This window comes from Ahaetulla prasina, chromosome 6 (assembly GCF_028640845.1).
Source record: "Ahaetulla prasina isolate Xishuangbanna chromosome 6, ASM2864084v1, whole genome shotgun sequence".
Classification (NCBI taxonomy): domain Eukaryota; kingdom Metazoa; phylum Chordata; class Lepidosauria; order Squamata; family Colubridae; genus Ahaetulla; species Ahaetulla prasina.
In genome coordinates this window covers 79,352,630-79,376,939 of record NC_080544.1, presented here as the reverse complement: position 1 = coordinate 79,376,939, position 24,310 = coordinate 79,352,630, and the positions used below count along the sequence as shown (strand labels likewise).

Sequence of the window (24,310 nt, the reverse complement as noted above, 5' to 3'; positions counted from 1 at the left end):
ACATGACAAGGGTCAGTGAGATGATGTGGCAAAACTAAGAGCGGGTATACAATATAGATGGTACTATAAGGACCATCATGAATTATAAAAAACAACAACTGCAGTCTACTTTACACTCTTTATACACTTAAACTAGTAACATACAATAACATAGCAATCCACACCTCTTATAAAATAGTAATGCGTAGAATAGAAAGTTGGGACTTCACATTTTTTCCCAAGTTCTGATTCTCCTGGATGTCAACCATGACATAACATAATAGTACATTTTCCACCATAGGATACTATTGGTTGGAAACATGTGGAAGAGGCCTTCATCTTGCAGTGGATATATAAATGATGATGATGAAGAAGAATGAATACACACACACATTTATTTATTTATACACACACACACACACACACACACACACACACATATATATATACACTGTATGTGTGTGTGTGTGTGTGTGTGTGTGTGTGTGTGTGTATAAATAAATAAATGTGTGTGTGTATTCATTCTTCTTCTTCATCATCATCATTTATATATCCACTGCAAGATGAAGGCCTCTTCCACATGTACGCCAAAGACCTACATACATATATATATACATACATACATATATACATATATATATATATATATATATATATATATATATATATATATATATATATATATATATATATATATATATATAGGTCTTTGGTTGTTCGGGTTTTCTCCCGTGTAAAATTGGAAGTGTCTTGGCGACGTTTCGACGAAGTCTCATTCGTCATCTTCAGGCTTCAGCTTCGTGCTTCTGGGAGCAATGTGTGATCGCAGCTGTTTCTTCCTTTTAACTGCTAGTGGGGGTTTGAACTGATTGGGTGGGAGCTTGGCTGTGCTCTGATTGGATGGGGTTTTTTCTGTGCTCTGATTGGCTGGGGGTGTGTCCTGTGTTGGTGGGGGCTTGGTTGTGTTCAGTCTAGTCTGTGCTGCAGGGGGATTTGAGCTGGTGAGCTGCATAGCTGTTGTTTGGCTTTGTGGTCGTGCTACATCTTCATAGTGGGTGTCAGTCTGCTGCATGAATGGATTGGAGGGGTTTGAAATGGCTAATGTTGCAGCTGCGGTCTGGCTTCTGGTCCTTGGTCGTGCTTCATGATCAGTGTGGATTTGGGTCTGCTTTCTGGGTGGATGTGGTGGTGACATCCTGTGTGGACCTCGTGAGTGTGGGTCTGGTGTCATTCCTCGTGTTAGGGACTCGTTTGTCAATAAGGGCGGGTTTCAAATGGCTGGTAGGCGGAGGTGTCATCTCGTTTGTTCATGCTGTGTGGGCGTTTTCTATCTCAATGGCTTCTCTGATTATTCTGTTGTTAAAGTGTTCAGTTTTGGCGATAGTTCTGGTCTTTTAAAGTCAATATCATGTCCTGTGACTTTAAAGTGTTGGACCAGGGAAGAAGTTGGTTCCTCTTTTTTGAATGAGTTCTTGTGTTCTTCAATGCGTGCACTTATTCTTCTGTTGGTTTGTCCAATGTATGTGGTGGGGCAGGCGGTGCATGGGATTTCATATACTCCTTGATTTTCTAACTCAATTTTGTCTTTGGGGTTTCTTAGGATGGTGGATATTTTTCTGTTTGTGCAGAATGCTGTCTTGATGTTGTGTTTGTGGAGGATCTTGCTGATTCTGTCTGTGGTGCCTTTTATATATGGGAGGAGGGCTGTGCCGTTTTCTTGTTCTCTGTCTTGGATTTTAGTGGGGGGTTCTTTTTGGATTAGCTTGGTAATCTTATTTGTTTGGAATCCATTGGATGTTAGTACGTTAGTGAGAGTGTCCAGTTCGGGTTTTAGGTGTTGTTCATCAGCTAAGCATTTTGTTCTGGAGATGAGTGTCTTGGCTACGGAGTTGATCTGTGCTGGGTGGTGGTGTGAGAGTGCGTGCAGATAGCGGTTTGTGTGTGTTTTCTTCTGGTAGATGGTGTGTCCTAGGTGACACACCCCCAGCCAATCAGAGCACAGAAAAAAACCCCATCCAATCAGAGCACAGCCAAGCTCCCACCCAATCAGTTCAAACCCCCACTAGCAGTTAAAAGGAAGAAACAGCTGCGATCACACATTGCTCCCAGAAGCACGAAGCTGAAGCCTGAAGATGACTAATGAGACTTCGTCGAAACGTCGCCAAGACACTTCCAATTTTACACGGGAGAAAACCCGAACAACCAACTTTAACACCAGAACTATTAAATGCATCAAGCATATAAATACAGAAATAACAACTGAAATAATAAATAATGAAAACTAAATTTTTCAAATAGCACTTTCTATCCATCAAATTAAGGACTACAGTGTAGTTCTTAAGGCCAGTCAAGTTATTTTGGCACATGAGACAATCTCACAATAGTCTCTTCATTCCAGGGTAGTAGAAATGTAGTAATTATAAAATATTTTCCTTTCCCTTACATGACAGCCAGTTTGGCTGGCTGAGGCAGCTGCCTTCCTATCCCTAAGAAGAGAGCTGTTCCTGAGGTCTGTATAAGAATTTAATGTATTTAAGATAGATGAGGAGGCTGACAATTGTCTGCTGTGTCCCCAGCAGGCTCTCTGGCAACAAAATTCTCTGAATAAGAGGTTGGCAGGAAAGCTAGTGGTAAAACCACTTCTTTATTTTTTTAGTTAGATTGTTCATAATGCAGATGTCCGCAGGCATGATCAAAAGGGTATATGAAACAAATATAAAAGCAGGCAGAGTTTCAATTGCATTATCACAACATCCATCTTGTCTTTTCTACCATACTCTCTGGACACTCCTGGTTTATAACAATTCTTAGGTATTGCAAAAAGACCATATTTAGATGCCTTTGGCAAAACCTTGCACTGACTTCTCAAGACTAGTGTCCAGTGTGCTTCTAATGTTGCCTGTAGTCTTCAGCTGCCTTCTGCCTATAGTCAAAAACAGATCTGAAAAGACAATAATATTTTACCTGTAGATTTTATTAACTTATTGGAAATTACTTACTAATACTTTAGAAAATATTATTGAAACATTAAGCCTGTATTAATCACACTTGTCTGATTAGTCTCATAATTCAATGAAGCCTAGTTCTAATGCATGTGTATTATTTTATTAAATTTCCAATTTTCCCCCTTAAATCTCTTTGGAAAATGTGAGAATTACTGACTAGCTGATGGCAGAAATGCTCAAATTATGGAAATGGTGAGGTGTTTGTCTTGTGCTGAAGAATCACTTTCCAGTAAATCCCCTGACTTCTCAAACTTCCTTCAATCCATACGGAAATTCTTCACATGTCCTTTTCAAACAAGGAAATGTGGGCCTCCTGGGAAGCTTCAGACTGCAGGAAAGATGCACAACAGAACTAGTATTGCCAGGTTCAGCAGTCCAGTAAGCTCAAAAACACTGCCAAGAGGAATTTAGAAGAAATGTTCAGGCACTGAAGAAATTGCTGGAAACACAGAAGCTTTGAGAGACTATACTGTAGTCTATATGTTGAGAGACTATACTGTAGCACAACATTATTTGGGTGGCTAGAAACACAAATTTACCGTAGGAGCCATGCCCTTACCTGTTCTTTATTTTCTGACTCCTGATTGAAACTTTTTCAAAAAGTAGGTAAAGCTATTTTAAACATTCATATTTGTTTCATAAGACTAAACCACTACATATGAACTTATTTAAAAATGCAAAAGATAGGTGGATTCACAATGAACCAGTTGTGACTTTCTTTAGATTTCTGTTCATTTGAGCATATGTTGCTTTGTAACGGCATCAAAACAAAAAGATTACAGTTTAAAATAATTATCTAGAAAATAATGCTCTGCCAAATCTCAACTGTTCAATTTCCCACAATAAATGATATAGAAACATATTGCCTATTTTTGCTTTCTTTCCTCAATTTTTGCTCCTGGATACTGACAAATTCACCTCCACATTTATATATTTGGGGAGGTAACAAGAGGAAGATGTGGTAGCAGATGGCAATTTCCAAGAGAGGCAGCCTTGTGCCTAGTACTTTAACTGCTTGACCAAACTGTTTTTTGTATATAATAGATGCAAATAGAAGCAATTTGTTTATAAGATTTGCAGGTGTTCTCCTGACTACAAAAATATATTTTAAAAATTGATAGAATAGTGAATATCTCTCACACTGAATCTGATTAAATTTGATTTATAGTTAAATATTTGTTTGTTTGTTTGTTTCAGTTTGGGTACCACCTAACTCCAAACTAACTCTGGGCAGGTCACAATATAGTAAGCAGTAAAAACACAATACAAAACAAAATCACAGATCCTTGATACAAAAACATCTACCACTCTATATAGCTTTGGTAAGACGACACTTAGAATACTATATTCAGTTTTGGTCACCCCAATACAAAAAAGATGTTGAGACTTTGGAAAGAGTACAGAGAAGAACAAAAATTATTAGGGGCCTAAAAGCATACGAAGAACGATTGCAGGAATTGGGTATATCTAATCTAGTGAAAAGAAGGGCTGTCACAAGGAAGAAGGGGCCAATTTATTTACCAAAGCACCTGTAGGCAGGACAAGAAACAATGGATGGAAACTAACCAAGGAGAGAAGCAATCTAGAACTAAGGAGAAAATTCCTAAAAATAAAAACAATTAACAATTAATTGAAACAAATTATCTTCAGAAGTTGTGGGTGCTCCATCTCTGGAGGCTTTTAAGAAGAGACTGGACATCCATTTATCAGAAATAATAGATCCCCTGCGAGAACAGGGAGATGTGGACTAGATGTCCTTCCAACACTGTTACATAAAAAATACGTTTAGCAGGAGGTCTCCATTCATTCTAATCCAAGCCTAGGAGAACCAGGCCTTTGAGAGCATACAGAATGGTGAAAAAAGGCAGACTTCCTAAGTCCCAATATATGGCACTATTGAAAGAACCCAGAGTATATCTTCTCTGTTGGCTCATATCAGCCAGAGAGAAGCCATAGGAAACAGCCAATTAGGGAGTATATCAGATGAAAAGGTTGTACTCTGAGGAAACTATAGGTTAATTCTTATAGTATCTCCAGTGCACATAAGCAAACACTGATGTGAATCCAAACAGTACTTTTCTTTTTAAAAAAAATCCACCAAAACTATATTAACCTGTCCTCCATTTCATTAAATACATGTTTCATTGATCTGTAACATCTAGGGAATTATATTTTGCATGAATCCATAATTGTGTAGACTTTTCCACATGGTTAGAATTTAGTGTCTTCTTCACATTTAATTTGTTTAATTTTAGTTTCATTTTTCATTGTCTTCCTTGACTTTTCTTACTAGATGCTTGCAAATCCTTTGCATTTTCTGCTATCAGAGCCATATCATCAGCATAGTTATTGATACATTCTCATCCAATTTGAAACAATTACTAATATTTAATATTAAACCTAGTAAGTACTTTATGGCAATAGAAATTGTTTTGAAAATCTTGTATTAAAAACTCCATGTCCATCAGTAAAAAGGACTAAAATAAAAGGATCTCAGAAAGAAAGAAAAGATTCTTAATTAGAATTTAGTGCAGTTGCACCAAATTTAATATTATAATAATAAAAATTGTGCCAATTGACAATATTATTAACATTCTATGTTAGTGATCTCTGCTATTGAGCAGGAAATTGAAATGTTTTTACCAGATGATCTTTCCACTGTGGCATAGCATTAATTTCCCATAAGGATATAATCTTGATGTCAGCAGCCAAAGACTTGAGTATAAAAAGGAACTCTGGTAGAGACAACTATTACTTTGCTTTGTGAAAAAAATGTTTGGTTTGTGTTTCCCTGGGGCTTTATTTTGTGAGGCTGTTGACACACTCCTAATTTGGTTTATGAAGGGTAAAGCTATGAATGACACAACTGTAACAGTTTATGAGATCACTTCATGCTTAGGCTCCATGATTTGTATTGTGTATATGTGAGTAAGCCATAAAACTAATGTTTTTATCAGGAGTATGTGAACATATAACCATTCAGAAGACATATGGCCAATAAATAATTCAAAGGCATCTAGCTCACCTGTAGATTTCTTACATATCTACTATGTTTTAAAAATCCACCAAAACTATATTAACCTGTCCTCCATTTCATTAAATACATGTTTCATTGATCTGTAACATCTAGGGAATTATATTTTGCATGAATCCATAATTGTGTAGACTTTTCCACATGGTTAGAATTTAGTGTCTTCTTCACATTTAATTTGTTTAATTTTAGTTTCATTTTTCATTGTCTTCCTTGACTTTTCTTACTAGATGCTTGCAAATCCTTTGCATTTTCTGCTATCAGAGCCATATCATCAGCATAGTTATTGATACATTCTCATCCAATTTGAAACAATTACTAATATTTAATATTAAACCTAGTAAGTACTTTATGGCAATAGAAATTGTTTTGAAAATCTTGTATTAAAAACTCCATGTCCATCAGTAAAAAGGACTAAAATAAAAGGATCTCAGAAAGAAAGAAAAGATTCTTAATTAGAATTTAGTGCAGTTGCACCAAATTTAATATTATAATAATAAAAATTGTGCCAATTGACAATATTATTAACATTCTATGTTAGTGATCTCTGCTATTGAGCAGGAAATTGAAATGTTTTTACCAGATGATCTTTCCACTGTGGCATAGCATTAATTTCCCATAAGGATATAATCTTGATGTCAGCAGCCAAAGACTTGAGTATAAAAAGGAACTCTGGTAGAGACAACTATTACTTTGCTTTGTGAAAAAAATGTTTGGTTTGTGTTTCCCTGGGGCTTTATTTTGTGAGGCTGTTGACACACTCCTAATTTGGTTTATGAAGGGTAAAGCTATGAATGACACAACTGTAACAGTTTATGAGATCACTTCATGCTTAGGCTCCATGATTTGTATTGTGTATATGTGAGTAAGCCATAAAACTAATGTTTTTATCAGGAGTATGTGAACATATAACCATTCAGAAGACATATGGCCAATAAATAATTCAAAGGCATCTAGCTCACCTGTAGATTTCTTACATATCTACTATGTTTTAAAATCCAGTAGGATTGAAAATAATGCTCTTTGTGACATGTGTTTACAGACTGGCAAAATGTGACAGTGGCAAATGATATTGCCTTGAAAAATAAACCTTATTTTGTTATGCCACAACATTTGGATGAAATAGCAGTCCCAAGGAGTAACTGCTAGACTTTAGTAAAGTACATCTTAAGCTCATTAAGAATCTGTGCTATGTGAGAAAATTCATTATTTTTCTCTCCCTTTTGCTTTTATTTCAGTTCAATATCAATTTACACTCCCAAGGAGAATCCCAACACCTTTGATGCTGCTGCCTTCTTCCAGTCGGTGGGGAATTTTTTAGGGATCTTTGCTGGATCTTTTTCTATGGGCTCTGCCTATGCAATTGTCACTGCACTAATATCCTTTGTTGCTAAACTAGAGTATGTTTAGAAGATCAGGTGCTGTAAAATGCAACCATTTCATGTTTCACATTTAACAAGTCTCTGTGTTTTAAGATTTTAGAGATGCCATACAAATAATCCTTTTGGCTCTATAGTCATTTCTGTCAAAAGTTGCAGCTGCAGATGAGCTTGAATGCATATGCAAATTTGTTAATCTGACCATTGGAAATATTAACAGATGGGAAGAATAAAACTGAGGGTAAATAGCCTTCTATAATCATCTTCCTGCTTAAGTTATTCATTCATTTCTTCTAATGACACTACCATATCTGGAATTTGTACAAGCCATAGTTAAAAAACTGGATGGCTTAAAGCAGGGATGTCAAACTTGCCACCCGCATGCCGGATGCATCACACACTGGCCACGCCATGCCCCCAGTTTAGCAAAGGGGGGGAAGTTGTAATATGTCATGTGATGACAACATGATGATGCATGTTTGACACCCCTAGCTTAAAGTAACTAACGTATTTACTCAGCATCTGCAACAAGCTAGACATTTAGAGTATATAAAACCAAGACAGGTTCGTGCATTTTTTTGGTTTTCTCTCTTGCGCTCATATTTCTCTTTTATTTCAGGGCAGCTTGTCAGTGAATGTCTCCTGTGAAAAAGAATGACACATTTTGCTTGAATTTGAGCTTTAAATTTAGAAAAGTTTTAATGAGTAAACAAAAAGAAAATGTGCTTCTAGGAAGCACTTTTCTGTAGCAGTGTAGAATAAGACCTATTGCTATAAGAGAAAGAGGAGTTAACAATTTATAAGTAACCAGGTTTTGCCCCTGTGGAGATAAAATGCTCAAAGAAAGGATAGTTCTTTGAGGAATGTGAGCAAAGAACAAAGCGTGTGTTCCCTTTATGGAGTATCTCCAGAGTAGCAATTTGCAGCATTACCTAGACATCATTGTGTAGTGTAAAGCTTTCTTTATTAACAAAGGATGGTTTATGCTATAAACTGCTAATGCAAAAGATCTTGTGTGTCTTCCACTTCAATATATACAGCCACACTAGCTTCACTGCATTTTTTTAAAAAGCAATAAAAAATCACATAGATAGCACCATAAAGACTAGTTTATTAACACCTTCACTTTCCCAGATTACAGTCCACTTCATTAGATGCAAATGGTCTGTGATTCAGGAAAGGGAAAGCTTGTTGGTCACAAAATACTAACATGAACACCTCTGAGAACTATTTTTATTAAGTCCCCTCAAAAATACAGTGGTTGTGCCTTTATCCTTCAGTAGACAAATTAAAACATTTTTATGCTAATACACATGTTTTGCTGCTACTTTATCAGTGTTTTTTTTCCATCCTAGTTTAGGAAGATTGTTTTTTTGAGGTTGATATTTTTGGGTTATGTCATTAGCTACCTTGAAAAACAAAGTGGATTTTTAAGGTTAGAAAATATTTCACAGCCTTTGGGTAAATTATGTTTAATATACAATATAAAGCTGTGAAATTTAACTGACATTTGCAAAAGTTCTTTCTTTCACACTATCCTGTATTCTTTCTTTGCTGGATGAAGTAGCATAGAAATCAGACAGGTATTTAAAAGAATCATATAAGCTTTAAAAACCCAAACATGTTTCACAGTTAGGACCCTGAGCCAACGCCAGGGAAGGGAGTAGAAAGGTGGCCAGCTACCCCACCCGCTGCTCCTTCTCTGGTGTTGGCTCAGCCGGCAGCACAGCAGCGGGCATGGTGGAAATCGGGTGATGGGTCCAACCACAGGCAGTGTGGCACCCCTGCCTGACCCCGCCATGCCAGCCGCCATGCCAGGCTCTCTGGCTGCCGCAGGGGTAGGTGGTGATGCCCACAGTTCAGGGGACAAGTGTGGCTGGCGGCCCAAGCCAAGAGGGTTTCTCGGCCCTGCTTTGATGGTGGCCATGTGGTCACCTGCGCAGGAAGCCCATCCCCCCCACCCTCACCGGGTATGGGTCCGCCAAAGCCCCGCCAGCCACACCTGCTTGGCTGGCGGCTCCCAGCAGGAGGGGCCCTGGCAGGGCAGCAGAGGCCACACGTTCAGAGGCCAAGGTGGCCTGGCTGAGATGCTGCCACCGGCCAGGGAACAGCCACTGCTTTGTCTCGCCAGGGAATGGCCTGGTACCCGGTTGCCCTCTGCCCCAGCGATGCATGCTGAGCTTGCCAAAAAATTCGCAGTCATCCAGGCGAGCATGACAGGGCAACACAGTTCTCGGCACAAGGCTGCTGTCTTGCTCAAGTGCCCCAACCCACCAGGCAAGGAAAAATTAGTGGTGGGCCCTTTCCGGCTCTGTCCAGCAGAAAGCTCGGCTGGCAAGTGGCTGTGGAAGCCTGCAGGCAGTGAACTGGCAGGGGAGTCACAAAGCCACCAAAATGGCTGAGGGGCAGAGATTCGGCAAGACCGTCAGATCGAGAGGCTGCTGGTCTGTGACTGCCTGGTTCCCTTTGTAGTCCACATATGTATTGAAAATAACAGATGAATAAAATTTCCAAAGTGAAATAATCTCAGTTTAAAAGGAAAAACAATGTATCTCAGCTGAGAATAAAAAAAGATGCTGTCCCATGCACCAGAGCTGGCCGGTTGGGAACAGCCTGCCCATCCTCGACACCACTGTCCCCTCACCCCTGGTAGTGGTGGTTGTCATGCTGCCGCTTCTGGACAAGGAGCAGGCTGTTCCCGCCAGCAAAAGTTGGTGCAAAAGGCTTTCCAGGCCCAAAGAGGGGTGTGGGAAGGGGCAGGGCACATGCACAGGGGGCTGGGGGTGCATGTGTGGCTCAGGGTGCATGCACAGGGGGAGCGTGGGATGGGTCATGAATGCATGCACCAGGGGGTACGCATTGCGTTATGGATGCTGACACACATGTGTGTTTTCGCATGCACACGCACACATTTTCGGTACCCAAGAAAAAAAAGGTTCACCATCACTGGTATATATCATAGAGAGGGGTTTCCATCAAGCTTAATCTTCATCTACAACAGTTGCATAGATACCCCACTTCAGTCAGCAGAAACAAAACCCAGACATATTTTGGATAACATGAATCTAAGCTGTCTCTGAGCTGACTCAGAATTATACCTTATTGACCACCAGATCATACCAAATTCCAAAACTTCTTCACCTTGGAATAGATCGATTTGATTTAATACTGTTAAATAAATGTCAGAAAGCTCTTACAATCTCCTGAATATCTCCAGACTGTACTACTAAAATTGAGTGGCAAAACTGCCAATTTTCAGAGGCATGAGTTTTGGCTCTGTGCTATAGAAAAGTCTGATAAGTTTCTGTGGGTTGTTAATGCACTAATTTTTAATTTAAACACGAGCCAAAACTCAAAAGAGCAAACAGGCCACATACCCAGTGACGTTATCATATCTTCATATAAAGTGCTTACTTTACACTTTGCCATATTGCCTTGGGCAATCAGTTGAATGAACATGAAGGATTTTAGATAATATATGAATCATACTGCAGAAATAATGCCTTGACACAATGAAAATGAAATTATTGTCTCTAGATAAAATGTCTGTATGTAATATTTCTTCCACTGATTTACTAAAATCTTAATATGCCTATTTTTACTTTTTAATTTAACATTTAATAGGTTCCACTAAGCTAGCAATGACCTTCTCCTGAGCTTGAAATATTATAATCCTTGAGCTCATTCTGAGTTGATCATCCTGTTTGCCATTTGACTTTACAACAGATTTATTTCTATGACCTGAAAACATTGTAAAGCAAAGTTAAACTAGATTTAGGAATCATATGAATAGAATTAATGAGGGGAAATTAAAGTTATATCTGTCCAAATCAGTGGTGTAGTCAATTATTTCAAAGCATGAACTATTATAAACATAGCCAGGAATACTTTCCTTGAAGTTGCATGTGAAATAAATATTCATAAAAACATAATTAATAAGTTTTCCAGTAGACTGTCAAAAGGATAAACTTGTTGGAAATGGAAATTATTTATCACTGCAAGTTATTTTAGAATAGAATGAATGAGCTGGAAGGGACCTTTGTAGCTAAAATATCTCTTTTCTTAAACTTCAAAGGGAAATTATCTACAGCATGAATAATTTTGTGACGTGGTCAAGACTATCTTTCCAAGATATGAGAAGAGTTTTGTCTTAATTTTGTATGCAGTCAGAATTCTGAGAAAGAAAAAGACTCATACAGTATTTATTCCCATTGCACCACTGGATTTATATTTTTCCACAGACAATGGATATATGAATTGGTTTACATTGCATCAAATATTCATTGCTTGATGTCTCCATCATATTAAAAGATCCAAAGCCATCAGAACATCTACAAAAGGGGCTCCAAATTATAATTTAACAGTTGTGCACTACATGGGAAAATATCATTATAATTAATTTAAAATTATAGTCAATTATATTTAAATTAATTAGAACCTAATGGAATCTAGTTCCATATATGAACATAGGCACACATTCACTTAACAGTATGACACTCATGTACCACATCCACTCAAAAGCTGACTACAGGCCTTAATACCAAATAATATTACAGCTCTGGTCTCAATCAGAAATGTTTAATTGCCATCCCTAATTGTTCCAGGGATGCAGTGGCTCAGGGCCTAGGACGTTGAGCTTGTCGATCGAAAGGTCAACAGCTCAGCAGTTCAAATCCCTAGTGCTGCCGTGTATCGGGGTGAGCTCCCATTACTTGTCCCAGCTTCTGCCAACCTAGCAGTTTCAAAAGCACATAAAAATGCAAGTAGAAAAAATAGGGACCACCTTTGGTGGGAAGGTAACAACATTCTGTGCGCCTTTGGCGTTGAGTCATGCCGGCCACATGACCACGGAGACGTCTTCGGACAGCGCTAGCTCTTCCGCTTTGAAACGGAGATGAGCCCCGCCCCCTAGAGTCAGCAATGACTAGCACGTATGTGCGAGGGGAACCTTTACCTTTAATTGTTCCAACCAGCATTATCAATGATTAAGAATTTCCAGTAACTTATATAAACGAATCAGTTGTTGAAGAGAATTTATGATAAATTAGTGGCACTCTTAATTTTTACTTCACTTCTTCAAAATAGTGCTGAGTTTATGTGTTCTTGTCATACTGGTACCTAATGTTACGAAATCAAGTCTGACAAACTAAAATCATTGCTCTTTTTCCTTAGCTTTATTTTTCCTGTAGCACTTGACAAAGTTTACGAAACTGTGTGAGTTCCCCATGTTGGAAACTGGCTTGTTTTTCCTATTATCATGGAGTGCTTTCTTGTCTGCTGAAGCTGCTGGCCTTACAGGTAAGTATTTCTTGCCATTGAGGTAATTAGGGGATTCAGTTTTCTCATGTAACATAAGATATATGTAAATCATACAAAGATATGGGTGGAATTTGTGTACTTTGGTGGAGTGTTCAACAAAAATGGAGAAACGGAGAGATTTTAGGAGGTAAAAATACTGGTAGAAAAATAATACGTAATACTGTGTAGTTTGTTGAGACAAATGGATATTAATCAAAAACAGCAACAATGGTTGTGTGGGTAAAAAGATATATTTTTCTATTTTGTTATATGAATGTAAAAGCTTACTACTCTACAATAGGAAAAACGTATAGATGAATGATGTGTATTAATGTGCTAATTAAAACATACACGATAAAGAAAGAATCAATACAGTAAAGAATGAATGGCTATTGAATGAATGCAGACTGAATGCAAAAGTAAGCAACTATTATGAAAAAAAGCTTGTTGAGTTTATTGTATTGAGAATGTGAATGACAATTGATTTAAATAAAATATATGAAAAAATGAATGGACCAAGAGATAGGGGAAATTGAGAATCCTATGAATCAATTTCATGAGTTCCTCAAAAGAAAAATGTAAAAAAAATAAGGAAAAAAAGGCAATGTGTGAACCAGTGTAGGAATTTTATGGAAGCAAAGATGGTTTGCAAGATTAGAAAGTTATTGTGAGATATAGTGTTATTAATATAAATTGGTTCCAGTTAAGTTTCCTTTTACTTTTCTTTTTTTTAATGTCTCTCTTTGCTTTATATAACATTGCTAATCACAAAAACAGAATTTTGTGATGGGAATCTAGGTGTACTTTGTGTGTGTGTGTGTGTGTGTGTGTGTGTGTGTGTGTGTATGTGTATACACACACATTAATTTATTCTCATTCACAGGAAGCAAAGAAGCAAGTCTAGAAGATGAAAGTTTTAAATTAATGGATAATATCTTTAAATTTATGGAATAAATTTTATGAATTAGATTAGTGGAATATTGGTAAATCATATGAAAGAAATAGTGAAGAAATATAAAATATGAAATATGAAACTGATTTCTAATAAATATAGAATAAAAGAAAGTAATAAAGGCGGGATACAAATCTAATACATAAATCAGTTTTATATAATTAAAATTATATAATTATATAATTTTATATAATAAATTATATATAATTTATATAATTATTTTAAAAAATAGTCACTCCTGTAATAGGATACTTTCATTTATTTCTGGGGTTTGTTTTTTTGAAATGTTTGAAGATTTTTATTTAAAATCTGTCATTACAAGATACTATAGTTTTCTATGATAATTTTATTGCTGGACATATGGCCTCTCTAAGCATAAAGTTTCATTTTTAGATCTTAGGATAAAACCACACAGTATATAATTGGGAGACGTCATGTTTTCACACTTAAGTGACATACTGAAGTTTCTTCTTTAATATGATTTAGAACCTTTTTCCTGTTCATTTATATATATGGAATAACAGTAATTTTAATTGTTATAAGTTCACAGATGGGTCTTACATTTATTACAGCAGATATAATTTTTTTAGAAGCCAAAGTGTGACTATTCCAGATGCAATTAGAATTTTTTTTTAAAAAAAGAAATCATACAGAAACTTACAACCTGTTATTAGTTTCATTGGAAAGAAATTGCTCAAATTATTACAAGTAATTATCTTTTCCAGTTTGTATAATAAAATTTAACATCAGATGTTTGTGAATATAGGAAATACTGTAAATCCATAGTGTTATGAAATGGCTTCCAACTGGAATCTTCTGGAATTTTTAATCATTATTACCTTTCATATACTACATATTTTACACATGTAATTAATTCCTTGATAAGTGCTATTGGAAGAGAATTGGATATTCCTTGACAGATAGTATACTTCAGGATTAATATGTATATTACATTTTGTGGAGGAGAGCTTATGCCTATGATATACAACCAGAGAAAATTATGATTCTCCTGCTCCGCTCTCCATGGGACTGAAAAAAATCATTTATCACTTTTAAAATCCTTTCCAGTAATAGTTCTTTTTATTCATGTTTTTAAGGAAGTGATCCTTAAAGCTTTCAGCTTGTCGATCAAAAGATCAACAGCTCAGCAGTTTGAATACCTAGTGCCGCATAACTGGGTGAACTGTTACTTGTCCCACCTTCTGCCAACCTAGCAGTTCGAAAGCACATAAAAAATGCAAGTAGAATAATAGGGACCACCTTTGGTGGTGACGTAACCGTTTTCCGGGAGCCTTTGGCATTTAGTCATGCTAGCAACATGATCATGGAAATATCTTTGGGCAGTGCTGGCTCTTCGGCTTTGAAATGGAGATGAACACCGCCCCCTAGAGTTGGGAACGACTAGCACATATGTGCAAGGGGAACCTTTACCTTTATTTTTATTTTATTTTTATTTCTCCCTGAATTCACAATATTCTGAATTTATAATTCATTTTTCTCTATAGAATCTACTACAAAATAGAAAGCTCATAGTTCATACATGTGAGGTTGGTTAAAGGGAATGATAATACCTAACCAACATAAATATGTAAAATTTATCTTTATTTAGAACAAAGTTCAAAAGTTGGTATTCAGGTGTCATGGTAAAGTGCTATGCCCCTATATGACTGCCTGAAATGTATCACTCAGTCACTTTCATGATGGTTTTTTCTGGAGTTTTCGGATGAAAATCTGCAAGTATTGTCAAGCTTGCCAGTTTTCACTGGCACACTCAGTGGCACAGTTCAATTGACACAAGCCTGAAAGCAATACTCTGACACCCAGTTGTGTGAGACGTTCTAATTAAAACACTTCATAGAGTGATTTTGCCACCTTGGATTTGGCAGACATGCCCAAAAGCACTTTCAGGTTATTTCCAGAGGTCTTTTCTTACCCAAAAGAATCAGTTAAACATTCCAGAGCAATGTATTTTTTATATATAAATTAATATTTCTGCAAATATTTTCAATATAGTTCTGAGTTATAAGATTTAGGATTTAGTTGAACCTCTATCATTTTCTTTCTCCCAATCATTTGTGGAGTCCAGAACATATTGTTTTTTGTTTTATTTTTTGATGAGGAAAAACCTAAACCTCAGCTAAAAATATCAATAATCGTTCCAATCAATTGAATCCCATGATTAGTCAACGGATTTTTCATGTGATATATTTAGTACATTACTTGTTTTTCCATGGTGGCAATCAATACGGCATATCAGAAGTAATGGAGTTATAAATAACTTCTTTGCTTCATCATAAGTAACTTTAAGTGGATTAGACCTGAAAATCAACATCTTGGTCAAGTTGAGAAAGCTCTGGAATAGGAAATCAATGTGTCGATACATTTAAACACATCTACAATTCAAAAACAAACATTACATCATTCCTAAATTCTAAAAACCAGATCAGACAAGGAAAAATAAAACCAACATCAAACCCAGATTATAAATTACCTTAAGTCAATTAATGTAATTATAGTTATTATGTAGTTTATAGTATAATTTTAATTTACTGTAACAGAGATCAGGTCCAGGGCTTTAAAGGAATAAATGTGATCCTATGTGGTCAGCTTAGCAATTTTTATCTAGAATTGGATAAATGAATAATTCTAGATCCCGTGCATGTGTACATGAAGCTTCACTCACCCGCTGCTTGTGTGGTCCAATTCCTAATAGGCTGTGGACAGTCCCAGTGTGGGGCCTGGGGGTTAGGGACCCCAGAGCTATATTCTTGGAATGCTATTTTGAAGAAGCAGCTGTGGGAGTTGTTTTTTGTGGGTGAGACTAGGCAATTAAGTTGACAGATGATTTGTTGGCTGGGGCCTGTGCTTGAGATTGTGATGGCAGGTGTTGTGATCTGTCAGCAGCCTACAGAGCTGGCAATGGAGTTGGACAGCGATGAGGCTGAGGTGAGGCCAGGGCCATCGGGAAGTGAGGTGCAGAGCCTCCAGAGAGTGATAGTAGTGAGGCAGAGGAACAGGAGGAGCCTGTTCCTAATGCACGCATGAGAAGAGCTTCCAGAAGGCAAGAGCAGCTCAAGCAGAGACGACAACTCGGGAGTAGGGCCAAAAGATGATTGGCCCCTCCCATAAGGCTTAAAGCAGACCAGCACCGGCGTTTGGCCTTTGCCGGAAAACAACATTGCAGCTTTTTCTGCTTCATTTATGTCTTTTGTTTTTGTGGCTTCTGGATGTTTGCCAAGAAGGGCCTTTGGCAGTTTGCCTAACTGGACCAAGGTTTGCGAAATAACTGAAGAAATTGTGTTGGGAGGCATTTATTTTACTTTGAGTTAAACGACGCTGGGAATGAAGTAATTCCCAGCTGTTCGAATAAAGTTTGTTTGTTTTTTAACTGAGTTTATTACTACCTACTTGGGCCTGGGTCACAACAGCAGAGTATTTGCAATACCTGAAGGTAGACTAGGACAGGCCATTATATTCAGGTGATGACAGGCAGAGGAAGATATGGATACAATCATGGGGTGACTATGTATAGGAAGGCAGTTCTTCTATCTTCAGTTGACTCTCCTTCTGGTCCCCAGAAATCAGTCTGAAGTCAGGTCATTGAATCCTCAGTGACCCCAACCTCCAACTAATAATGACGAATAATCTTATCCTTGATGAGGCATTGACCTGGCATGTTTTACCAAGATTTCAGAGTGGGATCTTCCCTTGGAGGTTCAAGTGTGACACCAACCATGAGAGGGTTAGGGGTGGATATCACTGGAAAGCATTAAAGGCTTTCACAGGGCCTACTTCACATATAACTTAAAGAGAGACCCCTTGTTAAAGTTGGGCTATAGGCATCAGTTGGGTTTATCATAGGCTGTATGTAGTCAGGGGCCTGGGTTTCAGAAACAATATGAGAATTTTGCCAGTAATTTAATGTGTGGTTTGACAAGGCCTTAGTCATTACATGGAATGGATGGAGGTTTCTTTTTGATGGTGCGTCCACCTGGAATTGTGTTCATATTGCACAAACCCTGACATAAGGTATGCAAGTCTTTAGGACCGGGTTCTTCTTCCCTAAGCTGACATGTTGTTTTGTTGAATGTTTTATACAATTATGCCTGTTTGGCCATGTTGCAGAGGAGGGAATATTATTGGTTGCTTTTATAATAAGCCTTCCAGGGTTCGTTGAGGTGGGTGGCTGTAAATTTAATAAAACTTAAAATTTCATTTCAATTGAAATATTCATTCAAAGGAAAAACAAAGCTGCCAACATTTCAATTGCTTATATATTAATAGAAATTTCTTAGCAGGAGATTAGAAAATATATTGCCTCATTTACATTATGACTCAGAGATGTCATTGTAGCAGTATATTTGCACGTTATTCTGCTGGTTCCTTTCTCCTTGGTCACACGTCATCTTTTGCAGGAGTAAACCCATCCTTCAAACATGGCTCAGGGGCTAGGACATTGAGCTTGTTGATTGAAAGGTTGGCAGGTCAGCGGTTCGTATCCTTAGTGCTGCCGTGTAACGGGGTGAGCGCCTGTTACTTGTCCCAGCTTCTGCCAACCTAGCAGTTTCGAAAGCACGTAAAAATGCAAGTAGAAAAAATAGGGACCACCTTGGTGGGAAGGTAACAGTGTTCCGTGCGCCTTTGTCATTGAGTCATGCCGGCCACATGACCACAGAGACGTCTTCGGACAGTGCTAGCTCTTCGGCTTTGAAACGGAGATAAGCACCACCCCCTAGAGTCGGCAACGACTAGCACATATGTGCGAGGGGAACCTTTACCTTTACCTTATGTAATAATCTCTATCATTAAAATTTGCACTTATCAAAAAAGGGATTACAGATGATAATTTCAGCATCTGAAAATAAATTCTTCACAAAACTATAAATCTTTTGATTTTCAGGTTAGACAGAACTACTTTGTATGTAATCAATAATTAAATAAGAGTATTATATCTGTGGCCACAATTTTATTTCTCCAAGTTGCACCAACCAATTTAACGTTTCAGCATTTCTTTAAAACTGAACCTTTAATTTTTTTTGTTGGAAATGAACATCCAGCTCAATAGAAAATTGTTTCCAATGAAAGAATTATTTTTCATTCCAGATAGTAAAGGCCTCCTCTAACTTTTAATGAGAAGGGTGCCAATGAATATTTTTTCTTTTAAAAATTGCTATGTAAGCAACAGCATTTTGAAATAAAAGCTGGATAATGTCAGATGGAAATTGAATATTTTCACTAATAAAACTTTCCAAGAATATAATGCAGTTGAGAATCCATGGTAATGCAATTTTATCTGTAAAAGCAAATTCTAGCTTTTGCACATTTTAACTGTCTTTGTTGTGCAAACCCAATTCCAAAGTGCAATTTTACATATATTTCCCTGAGAGGAGATCCCAGTGAAGTCAAGAGGTTTATTTCTGGCTAGACAATAACTAATTGGTGTGTATAATAGAAATTAATCTTGGTGATATTTTTTTCAACACAGTTTGTTATGGAATATTGCTTGTTTCTAAGAAAACAACCTGAATTGTTGCTTTTGTTCTGGAATTATTGACTCAATTAGCATCAACATCTGAGAAAAGTACCTCCAGATCACAAAATGTATATTTTACAAGACAGCAGCCCTTCTCTTTGTGTGGGTTGTTGATGTTACAACTAGAAATATGACCCTCAATTTTCCAAATGATGTATTATGTTGTTAGGTGACATCCTGATAAGAAAAGTCTGCCAGATTTCTTATGCACACTGCAAAAGACTGACACAATTGACAATATACCAGATTAGGATAGTATCATATTAAAGATCAGTGTCGTATTTGGATGATTTCACAGCCATTCTGAATAGTAAGACCAGGGATGGACAAGTAATTTTCCCAACCAGCCACACGAGAAATGGGGACTGTTGTGAATGGCCAAGCCAATAGGCTGAATTAAATCTGCTCAATTGCATACATGGTGCACACTTATTTATGTTTGATTTCTAATTTTTAATTGACCTCTAATTTTTAATTGGCCAGACAGGAACAGCCAAAAGGCCAGATGTAGGCTGGAGGCCAAAACATGCCCAGTTCTGAGTTAGATAGTCTTCAAACAACAAAACTGTATAGATGTATAGTAAGCAGATCACATTTACAGCAAGATGCAAGAGCTTCCTGACCTCAAATTATTTTGATCAAAGCTAAATTCTAGTTCATTGAAGCAAATTATTATAACACCTTCTTATGGCTTTTTTATAGGCAGTTAATGTTGTTTAATTATTTTCCAAGCAGGCAAATCCCTCCCCATCCTCCCCTTTTCCTTTTGAATATATTCTAGGTGGAAATGAAAACACCTTGATGTGTGGGTTGTGTTTTTTTTTTTCCAGGAATAGTGGCAGTTCTTTTTTGTGGAGTTACACAAGCCCATTATACATACAACAATCTGTCAGCAGACTCCAAAATGAGAACTAAACAGGTAAAGTATGCAGTCTTCCCATCTTTCTGACCCCTTGTTTGCTTTGTATCTTCTGCAACAGTAATTGGGTATCTCACAAAGCTGACAATATAGCCTGGAGAGATTTCATTAAACCAAAAAATCCAAAGCTTGTATCTTCATTAAGGAAGAAGTACATCAACAATTGATCTTTGCTAGCAAAGGCATTGGCAATTTTTCTGCTAAGCAAAATTTAAGAAAGGTCTGTTTTTCTTTTGAGGCCAGAAGCATCAAATGTCATCATAGATATGAAATGCGCAGAGCTGGTGATAGTTTTCAGTGCCTTTTATTAAGTCAGCCTGGGCCTCGACTGGAGATATACTTTGCTCAAGGGCTTATAGCTTGATAGAGTTTCTATCTTGTCTTTTGCTTGGAATCACTGACACACATCTCCATGTCATCTCACAAATGGGGATTAAAATTCCTTTAGGTAAAGCATGCTTTTCAAAATTGAGAACCATAATTCAGGGATTCATAATTCATAACTCTTTCATTCTGTAGATTGTAATAATGAAGTTGATCTGCTTTCTTGCCAGAAATAAAGTGGTTACGTAATTTTAGACCATGTTTAATGATGCGGTCATTAAAAATGACCCAACTTGATGGTGATATGTATTATGTTACTTTTTCCCCCAAAATGTGACTATTTTAGGTATCTCCTATTTATTCTACCAACTTAGACCCGTTAAGTCCAGGTAAATATTGCAGGTGTCAGATTTTCAAATAAGAAAAAGTACAGGCCAAAGAGTTCTGTAGGGAATATAGTACCTGGAGTAGATGAATTGTCTGAGTGTTTTCTAGAGCAGGGGTGTTAAATTCGCAGGCCACAGGCCAGATGCATCACATGCTGGCGTCACCCCACCCGGTTTAGTGAAGGGGGAAAAGTCCCGATACATCACATGATGCCACCATGATGATGCAAGTTTGACACCCTGCTCTAGAGACAGAAAACACTTAAACATATATGCTGTTGGGGCAGAGGTTTTGCAGGATCAGAAACTTCAAAATAGAAATTTCTATAATCAGTGAAAATAATCAATCACCTTACTTTCAGCATCTAAGCACTCTATTTGTAATCCTCGGGTAAATAACTGGTGCTTTCATTGGTTCTATTGTTCAACCTCCTTACCTTGTTATGCTTTAGTGCCTTTAGTATTAGTTTTGATACATCGTATCACTTCTAGTTATTGTTTTCATAATCTTGAATTACTTTAATAATCAAAAACTATACTTGTTACTGTTCAGCTTTCTTTACTTTGGTTTGGGATGCAAATGTTCATCTTAATTGCCCATGAAATTCTGAAATGAAAGTATCAGAAAGTATACTATGAAAGTATCTTCATAGATACTTTCTCATGTACTTATATAGCTGTTTTTTTTACTGTAGTCCTAATATGACTACATAATAATCAGTAGTGGGTTTCAATTTAGTTTGCTACTGGTTCATTCATGTGCACACACATTCACACACACATACAACATTTGTGCGAATGCGCAAAAGCGTCCAGGCAGGTGGGCAGAGCCTCCCACCACCGCCATCACTGGTTCACTGATCCGGGGCAAACTGGTAGCAACCCACCACTGATAATAATTCTAAACTTCTGCTCCAAAATTGTACCTTGATAGCAGCATAATAGGGCTTAATAGGGTTTTTTAAATATGGATTTTATTGGGGTTTATTTTATATTTTGTATTGTATTTTAAATTTAGGCTATTGGAATAAGTTTTTTAAATAGTGTTTTTATTGAAATGTATCGTATTATTTTATTTGCCTGTTCACCGCCCTGAGTCCTTCGGGAGAAGGGCGGTATAAAAATTAAATTATTATTATTATTATTATTATTATTATTATTATTATTATTATTATTATTATTATTATTATTATTATTATTATTATTATTAGCATAACAAATATTTCTGCCGCTAGTCAGATACCATCATCATAGATTCCAATCAATGATTTAGCTTTCATAGATGAATTATCTAGCCATAGCAAACTTGAAAGGCATCATTCAATCAAGCACTGAGAATTAATCAAAGTCAATCTGTGTAGAATAAATGTCTATATTTTTGTTAATCAGACCCATGTGTACATCTGAGATGGAATACTGTACAATAAAGCAAATCATCTGATCTTCATAGAAGTGATTGGATGATTTGCTGTTCCCTTATTTGACAACAGTATTTGATCACTACATCATAATTATTTGCTGAGCTGTGATTTATCAATGTTCATACACATTTATGATATGTCTGGGTGTAACATAGAAAGGGATAGAAATGATAGTAGCAACAAATGAAATATGGAATGGAATGGAATGGGATTTCTTCCAGTTAGAAAGCAATATATTTGATTAATTCCTTGATATCATGAACAAATTGTGAGCTCACAATCATCTTTAATATCTAATTTTGCCTCTTGTGTCAAAAAAATGCAATCAAGCCAAACTGTTGGACATTATCCATTAGGAGTTGAATGCATTAGAATCCCAACCTTCATGATTCTGTACACCCTAAGAAGCATTGCATTTAATAGCTTTTCTTCTAGTTAGGCTTCTCAAGAATTCCAGACAGCTATTCTGAAGTGCCTGAACTGGTAATATTTAAAAATATGTAGGTTAAATATAAATGTTTTATTACATGGAATAGACAGCTAGTTAGGTGGTGAAGGCATCAGGCTAGAAACTGTGAAACCATGTGTTCTATTCCCACTTTGGGCCCAAAGTCAGCTGTGACCTTGAACCAGCCATTCTTTCTCAACCCTAGGAAGTAGGCAGTGGCAAACTATTCCCAAAATCTTGCAAGAAAATTGAAAGGCTATATCAAGACAAGTCCTGGAGTCAACACTGAGGGAACATAAAAGGAAATCAAAGGGGCAAAAAAAATTGGCATGACGTGAGGGGAAAAAAACAATTTACTAAGGATTTCCTTTTGTTGTCTTACATAAAGTAATTTGGAGTCACATTCAGAAGCCCACATTTGAAATAAAAGTGGGAAAATAGATTAAAGTTATCCAGATGTTTCATCAAAACAACCACTTAGGCTTATTAACAAGAACATTATAACTAGTAGATTTTTACTACTTTTCCACAACTTCTGCTTTATTTGTTCTTTCATTGCACAGTAAGTGTATAATCTCTTTTAATCATGATATTCTAAATATAGAATTGGAGGCTGATATGATGCTTTTTCTGTGATAAAATACACAAATCAAGAAACTTATAATCAGATTACTCATTTGAAGATATCTAATTGAAATTGCATGAAGAAGACAATGAAAAAAAATTTTTAGCCTCTGTCTGTAAAGAATGTTAGCCTGAATGTGAAAATTTCTTTGAGACCTTGAAATTCACATCAAAATAACACTAACATTGTATATCTAAGTACAATTTTTGGGAAGGACCATTCTAAGCACAGCAGCCATCCATAGAAACTATAGGATAAAGACTGCTGGGAGAAATTTGTTGAATGAATTAGAAGTAGATTTGTAACCTTTTTTTAGTGTCTGTACTACGTTGTTCATTTACATGAGAATAAGCCCTACTGAAAGTAATGAATATGTATGTTTGATATTACTGTAATACCTCCACATGCCTCATCTCCTTAGCACTGCATCAAACTGACTTTCTCTTCAGTCAACCATTGAAAATAAAATAATTACATAAATTGATAGAATATGAATAGTAGTGTTATTTGAAATATTGCTGAGCTGGACAGCTAGTCCTTGTCAATCTCAATTTAGTATTTTGAACAACTCTGAACACGCAGGCCTGATTTAGCAACTTTTATTGAAATGATCACACCAATATGCTCATGGATATGTGAGCCTACCTTACACTTGTCGTGCTGGACTTCAGAAAGGATCTATTCCACCAATTTTTTAATGGGCTGAATAGTATCAGCATTATTATCAGCATATGACTCATACCTTAAAGCAAGAATGAAAAGCCTCTACCCATAGGTCTAATCTAGCCTGTAGATAGAGTTGCTCCATCTGACCCACAAGTGACTTTGTCCTCCTTCTTGAAATCCAGGTATTAAAGACATGATGACTATAAAGGTAGAGGAGTAGCTATTCTGAGAAGTCTGTAGCTGAACTACAACTATCAGCAGTTAACGTCAACATGGCCACATCTGAAGAGTCTTTAGTCCCCCAACCTTAGTATATTACAAAGGGCACTTTTTTTCTTGTTCAG

The 24,310-nt window shown here is 36.8% G+C and overlaps 1 protein-coding gene across 3 annotated transcripts in view; it reads left to right on the top strand.

The window, feature by feature from the left end:
• SLC9A9 (solute carrier family 9 member A9) overlaps positions 1 to 24,310 on the top strand; it is a 260,366-nt gene that overhangs the window by 90,036 nt on the left and 146,020 nt on the right. For all 3 annotated transcript variants that reach the window (XR_009155753.1, XR_009155752.1, XM_058188448.1), the window contains exons 7-9: positions 7,254 to 7,392; positions 12,587 to 12,692; positions 20,008 to 20,096. Coding sequence is in view for 1 of the 3 variants with exons in the window: in XM_058188448.1 (XP_058044431.1) it covers positions 7,254 to 7,392; positions 12,587 to 12,692; positions 20,008 to 20,096 (334 nt within the window). In the remaining 2 variants the exon portion in view is untranslated. The remainder of the gene's footprint in view (positions 1 to 7,253; positions 7,393 to 12,586; positions 12,693 to 20,007; positions 20,097 to 24,310) is intronic.